The 10,145-nt window shown below is 46.6% G+C and overlaps 1 protein-coding gene across 1 annotated transcript; it reads right to left on the bottom strand.

Annotated features, from left to right (window-relative positions):
- Positions 1–4,699: 4,699 nt before the first annotated feature.
- On the bottom strand, positions 4,700–5,888 carry LOC133917423 (uncharacterized). Its single transcript, XM_062361327.1, has one exon. The coding sequence runs from the start codon at positions 5,738–5,740 to the stop codon at positions 4,889–4,891; it is 852 nt and encodes a 283-aa protein (XP_062217311.1). The 5' UTR covers positions 5,741–5,888; the 3' UTR covers positions 4,700–4,888.
- Between the last annotated feature and the right edge of the window lie 4,257 nt (positions 5,889–10,145).

Genomic DNA, 10,145 nt, shown 5'->3' with positions numbered 1-10,145 from the left:
GGCACATACACCTCAATCGTATTTTCTGGTGATGTCTTCTTTGTCTTTGCAGCTCTACTACATATAGTCTTCAAATCAATAGTCTTTCTCTTGATTTTTGAGTTCTGTACAAATTGCATAGCATTCAAGAAAATAGTTTTGAAATTAAAACAAGCAATCCGCTCTCGAGTTGAATATTCTTACAAATTGTATATTCAACAAGTCAAGTCATGAACATTGAAGAAAATAGTACCGTGCCACCCGTTGTCGCCACGCTCATACCACCAGCCATCTCTGCGCTGCCCACCATCGCAGCATCGCCTGCCGTCATCGCATCGTTCTCCGTCATCATGCATGTGGGGCTATGGTCTGCGCAGCCTATCGTCGCCACGCCGCTTGCCGCAAAGCTCGCACCGCCCGTCGTCGCCACACATGAGGGGACGCAGCCCGCGGTGTTGAGGACCACACCACTCGCTGTCACAACCCGCATGGCCCATCGTCACCGCACACGAGGGGCCACAGCCTATGGAGTTGTAGCGAAAATAGCCCTATTATGCCATGATTGTGATTTTGGTGATTAATGATAATATAGTCAATGTGACTAACATGTTTGTCAAGAATATATGTTAGTAGGTCTCATGAATGCAATACATTAGACTGAATTGGAGAAGTCCTATGAATATTTGCCTCACCATATGATTCGGTGCTCTGGATGTTAAACTCACCGGAGCATATTGACAAAGGGGAGAGAGGCCTAAAGACCTCATCGGAAGGTCAGGTGATCAGAGAAGATACACACCGAAGCATTTTGTCTAGAGAAGGTTGCAGCCATTGAAGTTGAAGATCAAAGCACCGGATGGTCCGGTGATCAATATATTGTACACACTGAACAATGAACAATGCAAAGAGACAGAACAAAGTTCAATACATCGGATGGTCCAATGATGAAGGCTGTGCACACCAGAGTATTATTTCCAGAGAGGGTTGCATTGGCTAGGTTGGCTGAAGTCAACTCACCGGATAGTCCGATGATGAAGTTATGTGCATCGGATGCTTTCACCGGAGCAATTTACACAAAGAAGAAGGAAAGGCTCGGATGGCTCAGGATAACTCACCGGATATTCCGGTGATGGAGATGAAGTATACACCGGAATATCTGGTGTTCATAGAGGCTTGAGTGGGGTTCCAACGGCTAGTTTGTAAGAATGTACTCACCGGATGATCTGCTGTTAGTACTAGTGTTCTCACCGGATCATCCGGTGTTAACAAAATTTCTAAGCCGTTAGATTAACGGCTAGTGCGCAGGTTTGAGGCTATGAATACTCCTCCACTTAGTCATTTGAAGATGTGGCATACTGTTGGAGTCTAGAGTAAGCTCATACACACTTGAGAAAATATCTAAGCCACCAAAGTGCTTAATGTGATTATCCAATGCGATTAAGCACAAGATTATTGAGTGTTTAGTACTTATAAACCTAGAGAGAGTATTGCTAGGTGATTGCTGCCTACAGAGTGGATCAAGGAGTGATCCAACCTTGTACCAAGTGGTACATCGGCACATTGGAGTCTTGGTGACTCGTCAGCGAGCTTGTTGACCCTCCGATTTTGTGTGGAGTGGCGGCAAAGCGATTGTATGGGGACGCGGAGACCCTTGCCTTGGTGGCTCAAGCTCCGAAGTGATCACGGTAATAAGGAACCGGAAGAGAGGCTAGTGGTGAGACCTTACTTTGGTGGCTTGATGGCTTATCTGGGTGGAGGTCTTGTCTTTGTGACTTGGTGACTCAAGAGCTGTGACCAGGTGCCGACCGAAGAGCATATCCTTGGTAGAGCTCCAACGTGGAGTAGGGGTGACATTCATGCCATCGATATCACGGGAAAAAAATCTATGTGCCGAGTTTGCTCTCTACCTTATTTATATTTCCGTATTTAAATTATTATAATTTACCATCTTAAATATGTTGCAAATATTTTGATCGGTAGAGTAGACACACTAGATAAATCTAGAGTACATTTAGATAGAAATTGATATAGATTTATCTTATATTATTTTAAAACCGAAACAGTTCTAAATATCCTAATTCATTCTCCTTTTAAAATATCACCGATCCCTTTAGCGCTGAGGTCCACGCAGCCCACCGTCGCGCCCACGCCCCTCGCTGCGCTCGCGTTGCCACGGCCCGCACCGCCAATCTCCATCTCGAGGCATGGTTGTGTGTTGGCCGGCCACAGTTCAATCAATCAATTGGATCGGCCGGTGCCTGCCTGTTAGGACTTGGGGAATACACTCGGAGTTGGACCAGGCAGCGTGTTGGTCTAATAGAGCTAGGAGTTGTCAAGCTAGGCTAATAGAGCTGGGAGTTATTGAGTTGAGCCAATATGATACATAATATTTTTTTAAAAAAAAATTAGATATACATATGCACACCAATAACTCTTTTTGCCCGCCCCTGCCTCTAGCTACACTCTCTCATGTACTCGATCGAACACGACAAGTATCTCCTCTCCACTCAAGTTGAATGGAACCCCCAGCAAAGACCAAAAGATCTCAAGTTGCCATTCCATTATTGATGGAGCATCATGTACTTGCTGCGCATCTACTCCAGATAGAGCAGAGTAGCATGCATGGCATGCCCGGGAAAGGTGAAACACGGACTCCAGTGCCCAGCTCTACTACTAGCTATACGTAGTAGCAAGTCAGAGCTTGTACTGACGACCCAGCTCGCTTGTACAGTAGGTAGCACGTACTGAGCACAGCAACGCAAGTAGTAGCATTATTGGGCGGTCAGGTCAAGAGTAACCCACGTCAGGGACCGACCGGCATCGACGTCCTCTGCTGCAACTATCAGTTCAGAGAGAGAGAGAGAGAGAGAGCTGGTCCCGCCTCCAGCGCCCGCAGCAGGCGGAATTGGACTCGGCCGTCTCGGTGGATCGACACCGAGCTCTCGCCTCGCCTGCTCGATGATCGGCCGGCAACGGCAACACTCGCCTCGCCTGGCCTGCGTGAGGGAGCGCGCCAGTGAACGGCTTGGGTCACGTCATCGAATTAAGCTTAACCGTGGTCCTCTCCTCGTGGGCTATCGGTGTCCATCGGTCTCTGCTGCTCGTTTGAACCGGCGTCGCGCCGGGCCGGCATCAACGACATGGACCCGAGCTCTCACCTCCTCTTTACTCTAATTAATGGTTCCATGACTAAATCCAATTGAGGAGACCAAATGATGCTTGTTTACATGACTTAAACTCGGAGTGGAGTCTCAATTAAAGGCATGTTGTTTGGCCTTCTGCCTAGTTTCTAATCCTTAGAAGCCAGAAGCTTAAATAAGCATTAAGTTTTTCAAACCAGCTTCCAGAAGCTAAAAGCCACCGTTGCACTAGAAGCAAGTAGCAAACTGAGGCTTGCTTTTCTTCTTGTGCGGAATGGAAATAGGGTTGTGCCCCTAAAATTCACATTTATTAATCACAATTGTCATCTCCTATATACTCATTTCTCTTTTTAATTTCTCCATAAACCATGCCGTTCCACCCACCGCTCCCCTTCCCCACTCCTACCCGCCCCCATGGGTGACTAGGGTTATGCCCCGGCCGTCGCCTACCCGTGGCCGCGCCGTCATTCTCCCATGTCAGCGAATTTCCCCGAGATCCTACGGCCCGTTGCGACTTCCTGACACCCTCCACTCTGCCACCGAGCTCCCGCCCCGACGCCCTCCACTCTGTCGCAGAGCTCCCGCATGCAGGTAGTCGAGCACCCACTGAGCTCTGTCACACAGGCCGCCGAGCACCCGCTGAGCTCCCCTACCCCGGCCACACTCCGGGTTGTCGATCTGCGGCAAGCTGAGGCACACCAAGCGCCCCTCCCCACGATCTGTTTCTGTTTTCCTTTGTAGAGGAACTTTTTATTAATTATACAAGACAACAGTAGATCTGCATGCCCTCTGTCATTCTGTGTAAATGTATACCTGCTGCTAATGTGAACCGAATGTGCATGTTCTGAACAGCATTTGCTTGGCCTCCTTCAATTGTTCTATGGCTTCTCAGATTACAGTTTGATTATAATTCTTGTTTGTAGCCTGGATATAGTAATTTTCAGTGGGTTCTCGCCACACATCTGAAATTTGTTGTCTTTTTCTTCCTGAACTAACCAGAGTCACATATGAGAGGGTGACACCTTTTGACAGAAACGAAACTCAAACCTACCAAAATCATCGGTTCGTAGCCGTCGTCCTTGTACTTGGTCAACATAGGTCGCTGCAACCATAAAGAAGGACCGATCGATTCGGCTGCGAATATTGTTGTACCAGCCGACCCAGCCCCAACCAACGTACTAACACCAACTACGTCTTTGCTTTCCTTCTCCTTTGTCAATTTAAGACTTATTCGGATATTTTTAACTCCAGAAATTTATAGAGCTGCAGTGTAATACTGAAAGTATTTGAATAAACTATTTTATTTTTATTTTAATTTAAAAATATAAATTTAAATTATTTTATCTTTATCTATAAACTAAAGATGTGATGTGGATGGAGCTAGAAGTTAATAGTCCTACTAAGTAGGCCCTTAGTCCTCCACATCATCCCATGCCCGCGCTTGCAACATCGGACTGTTAATCTTACTTCTATAATTAAGTTTTTTAGTCATCTAATAATCAAGTAATTAAGCAGAGTAGCATGCAGGATTGTGGGAGATGATAATAATATAAGAGCAAGCACGGCAAAATCACAACATGTGTCAACATGGAAAGAAGAGCAAGCTAATTACGTGCAACACGTGAAGAGAACATGCAGTGGTGTACAAGCAGGGGTAGGGGGAACACGAGGCTCATGCAGCATGGCTAAAGAAAGGACTTTTGCTCATCGGCCGGCCAGACGGCGGCCGCGCGCGGTGAGCATGCACTGGTTGATTCGAGTTCTAGCAGTTAAGCGATGCCAGCGGCGAGGGACCGCGGCGTGCGCCCGCTGGCGTACGGGCTGGGGGCGTAGCCGTAGTAGTTCGGCGTGGAGGCAGCGCTCTTCTGCGCGCGGAGCTGCTCGTAGAAGCGCCTGATGAACTCGTCGGCCCGCCGGTCCACCTGTGCGTCGTCGACGCCCCTGCTGGCCGCGGTCTGGAACGGCGAGTTGGTGATGCGCAGCTTCCTGCTCGTCGCTGTCGCCGCGGCGGGGCTGCGCCCGAACGACGCCCACAGCAGCTGCGCGGGGGACGGCGTCGCGGAGGAGGCCGGCATCATCGGGGGCTCATCGTCGGTGAAGAGGTGGTCGGTGTCGTTGAGCATCTCGAACACCCTGGCAACGTCGGCTGCGTCGTAGTTGTAGTAGTGCAGGTACCCGGTGCCGGCGGCGGCCGAGGCATCGTCGCGGTGGTGGTGGTTGCGGCGGCGGCTTTTGCCGGCGCCGAGGAGGTGGAGTCCGGAGCCGCCGGTGGCCAAGGGGGTGGTGCTGCAGCTGAACTCAACCTCGCGGCGGCCGCGCGAGGGCTCGTGGACCGCGAGGCTTGGGTCCAGAGTGCGGCACGACCCGCCCCCCGCGTTGGCAGAGGAGGAGGAGAAGGCGGCGCGATGATGGCTGTGGTGGAAAGCGAGGAGGTCTCTGAGGACCTTGCCGGCCATCTTGCCTCGGTGGAGGAGGAGGTGGAGGTCCATGGTGAGCTTGCGCCCGGACGGCAGGCCCCGGCGCAGCATGTAGAGCACGGCGCGCACCACGCGCCACAGCCGCCGCGCCACGCTTGGCTCCGCGACCACCACGCCCTGCTGCTGTTGCTGCTTCCCCGCCATTTGCTCTCGCTTCTCTCTTTCTCTTGTCGTTGCTGCGCTTGTGGAGTTGGAAAAACTCTCGCGAGGAGGAGGTGAGTACTTGAAGCGGCTTGTGGTTATCGATGTAGCTGGCTGGTTGGAGGGTGGGCAGCTAGGTATTTAAAGGCTTGGAAAAGGGAAACAAATTCTATAACATCAGATTTTATAAAAGATCAATTTTTCTATGATGACACATGTCTCGTCTCTCTTTATTCTCTTCAGCTCAGTCGATAGATCAGAGGATGTGTGGTTGAATCAATGTCTCATAGAGATTTTTCATATAAAGGTCATATTTTCCTGTGATGACATATGTCTCATCCCTCTCTATACTCTTCAGCTCAGTCGTTAGATCAGAGGATGTGTGTTTATGAATGTATTTGATGTCGCCTAGAGAGTAGGTGAATAGGCGCTTCTGAAATTTGAAACTCAGCAGCGGATTAAAACAGAATCTGTATACTCCAGTCAAGTTTGGATACTCTTGTGTCCGGAGTATCCGGTCTTATCCGGATTATTCGGCCTATACAGGATTGCGAAATCAAAATGAATCTAAGCAAGTCTACTTGAGTCTAAGTGTTACCACATATTCTAATAGATGTATAATGACATTATCAACAACACCCTGCAGTAGAATACTCACAAGCAATAGGATTTGGGAAAATCCCCTAAAATGACAAGAATAAGTAAAACTTGCAAGAAAGTAAATGAGATAAAGGATTTATCCTGAAGTTCGGCCATCTCACTAAGAAGCGCCTACGTCTCCGTTGAGGAGCTTACAAAGAGCCAGGTCTCTTTCAACCCTATTCTCTCCTAGTGACCACAAAGATCAGGTTAGGTTTTCTTACTCAAGTCAACGGGTGATTACAAACTTCCCGTGGCACTCCATAATTCTTGGGTGCTCTACGGGCAACACCTTGCCGTCTAGGAGCACGAGGCTCCAAGAGAAAAAGATCACAAATGAACGCTTAACAACGAACTCAATGCTCAAAGATTGGATTTTGGTTCAACAACTCAAATCTCTCTTCCAAACCCTATCTCTCAATTCTTGCAATAATCTAAGTACTAGAGAGGTTTGAAGGAGCTCTTGAATGCTTTGGGAGGCTTTGTCAAGGAGTAGCTCAGCAGTACCAGCAAACATTCAATGCAAAGAGGTGGGGGAATATTTATAGCTATCCCTCAAAAACTAGTCGTTGCTGTTCTGGTTGACCTTACCGGGAGTATCCGGTGAACACTGGAGACTCCGAACAGCATTTCAAAACGGGGCTCAGAACAGTGTCAGAACTAGCAGTTACAGTTTTGTTGAACTGAACAGACCCGAAGACTTGCCGGACTCTCTGGCCTCTTCAGATACCGGAGTATCTGGTGAACCCTGGAGACTCTGATATTTTTAAAATAAATTTGAACCGAGACTCTCTGGTGGAGTCTCACTCGGAGACTCCGGCCAAAAACATCAGGCACCGGAGTATCCGGTATACACCGGAGACTCCGGACATTTTAAAAATTAAATTGAAATCGAGACTCTCTAGCGGAGTCTGACTCGAAGACTCTGGACAAAAACACTAAGTACCGGAGTATCCGGTGCGGATACTCCGGACTCAGAACACTTTGGCCTATTTTCCGGTGTCCGTGGGTGAATGTGACTCTCAATATTTGGTTCTAAAAGGTCACTTTGAGCACTGAGACACCATCAAAATTATCAATTGCATCCCTCTTGATAGTACGGCTTTCCTAAACTCAATATCAAAGATAAAATCAAATTAAATCCTATTGAGTACTACAAACCGCTTCTCTTTTCTTTTTGAGGAACGCCAACGTCATATAACTTTAGCAATGGAACTAAAACCTGTTCATAGCTTCAATAAACTCATTAGTCCCTTAGTCCTTTTGTCATCAATTAGCCAAAACCCACTTAGGGGGCCTAGATGCACTTTCAATCTCCCCCTTTTTTGTGATTGATGACAACACGATTAAAGCTTATAAAAGATAATTGAATTTAAAGATTTTGACATCTAGAATATACGGTGAGCTCCCCCTAAATATGTGCATCGATTAAGATTTTGATTTGAAATCAAATGCACATATTTACAAGGAAATTTTTGCAAGAGCTCCCCCTATATCCTAGGATCTGTGGGGTGCAAGTTTGTGTGAACATGAATATCCATGATGCATATGGCAAGATATATCACTCAATCTAAGAAAGAGAGAAACAAACATTACATAACAAACTTAAAATGCATCACACTAACATAAATTATCTTACAAATTTAAAGTTACCAAAGGCACACCACACAGCTCATTACAATTATTACATATGTCTTAATGTTCAACGGAGACGAAACGAAAAGATTACAATGCTGAAACTAGTGGAGACAGAACTGGCTGACCCGGAGTATCCAGCCTACCCTGGATACTCTGGTAAGGAGCAGAAGCAGCAGACATAGAAATACTGAAATCTCTCCTCCTTTGACATCAAACACCAAAAAGAGAAGAGAAGCACGATGAAAAGCTACTCATTGCCTGCCTCATAAATCTCATCTCCATCATCATCGTCCTCGCTGCCATCATTGTCATCATCATTGGAGGAACTCACTCCATAGACCTCTTCCTCTTCAGATGAATCATCAATGTGTTGGGCTTGTGAGCTCTCTGCAGCAGCTTGGGCTTCATCATACCATGCCCAAGGGTTCTCAAACTCAACTTGCGCACTCTCTTCTTCTTCGGAAGCGATTGGGGAACAAGGTGGCTCAAGATCCATAGATGCATACATAGCATTTTGCCTCTTCTCCATCTTCTTTAACCTTGCATTTTACTCTTTTATTTGTGTCGCATTGTGAGTATAAACATTAGAAATAGCCTTGAGAGCACTTTTGATGAAAGAAGATCCACGTGAGGGAGCACGTCTTGAAGTGGTCTTCCTAACACTCGGGGAAACACGAGGTGGAGAAGGTGACGGAGAAGGAACCTTAATGCTCAATGGCCTCATCCGATAAGGCTCATGCTTGATCTCTTTAACAAAAGTTTTCTCGGTTACCCTCTCAATCAAGAACATGATGTAGGGAGCATATCCACAACTCTTGACGGGAGATTTAGATGTAAAAATGATTTCTTCCCAAACAAAATATGCAACACTAAACGGTGCATGATCATTTGACATTGCTACAAGAAGGCTTTTAGAAATGCTTTGCACCGTAGTGGCATCTCCACTCTTGGGCGCCAAAGTAAGGTGAAATAAAGAGTTCAAACACTTGTAAAATGGCCTCATCCCCGTAAGCTTGCCAAGTTGCACCTTTCCATGATTCAAATACATAAAGGCCATTTCTTCCAAGGAGAGTTGATGCTCACTATGAATTTGATCCTTCTGAGTGTCATGAGCATCAAGCTTGAAGTGATAAGCAAAAGCTCGAAAGGTCACTTTGTACTTTTCTCCTTCTGTCATCCAATACATGGATGGATTTTCCGCACGATCATACAAAACGGTGGCATAAAACTGAGCCACCACCTCTTCACTCCAATCATACTTGAGGGCCATAATGTTTTTCACCCTCTTATGTTCACAAGTTGCGATCACCTCATTGAAGATTGGATCATCCTTTTGAGCCATGTAGTCCCAGTCAATCCATTGTATACGAGTGATTGGCTTCTTCTTTGTAAGAATTACCGTCTCATAAAAGTCCGATTGAAAGTCATTTCAGAAACGATAATCTGTCACATTCTTCTCATATTCATATGGGTTAACATGTCTCTCAGAATTCACTTTTGAAGCATTCTTCATATAGTTGACTGTTTGCTTTGGTGTCTCAAAAGATGAGGTTTTCTTAATAGGCTTATAAAGCTTCAAAGGGCCTATCACCACATTTCTTCTTGCTCCTTCTCTTGTTCTTCCTCAAAATCATCCTTAGGAGAGCCCGAACTGGTGCCCATAGCAATGCCCTTGCCTCTCTCTTCTCTTGTTGGCAAGGTTCCTCTACTTCTACCTGCTGTAACTGAGGCTGTTCCCCTTCCTCTTCTGACTTGACTCTTGGTTCTCCCTTGACCCACATTTGCTCTTGGTAGCCCTTCATCAACTATTTCTTCATCAAGCCGAATACCACGCCCAGTAGCTTGGGGTCACTTGACCTTCTTCACAACCTTGCGGACACACTCACCACTTCCATATCCACTGCCACTATCCTTTGGTTGTGGCGGAGCATTTTGACCTTGAGCTTGATGATCGCTCTTTTGCTTTTTCTTTCTTTCAAAAGCATGACCTTGTACAAATCTATCTCCTCTCATATTAAAGCTCTTCAGATTCACAAGAGAAACAGGCTTTGAGATTGAGAGAAGATTACACGAGGATTAGCATAGATGATTATAGGGCTGCTAGAAAAATTTGACAGGGCTGGAGTATCCG

The sequence above is a fragment of the Phragmites australis genome, chromosome 5 (assembly GCF_958298935.1).
Source record: "Phragmites australis chromosome 5, lpPhrAust1.1, whole genome shotgun sequence".
Lineage (NCBI taxonomy): Eukaryota > Viridiplantae > Streptophyta > Magnoliopsida > Poales > Poaceae > Phragmites > Phragmites australis.
This window is presented reverse-complemented; position numbering and strand designations above follow the sequence as displayed.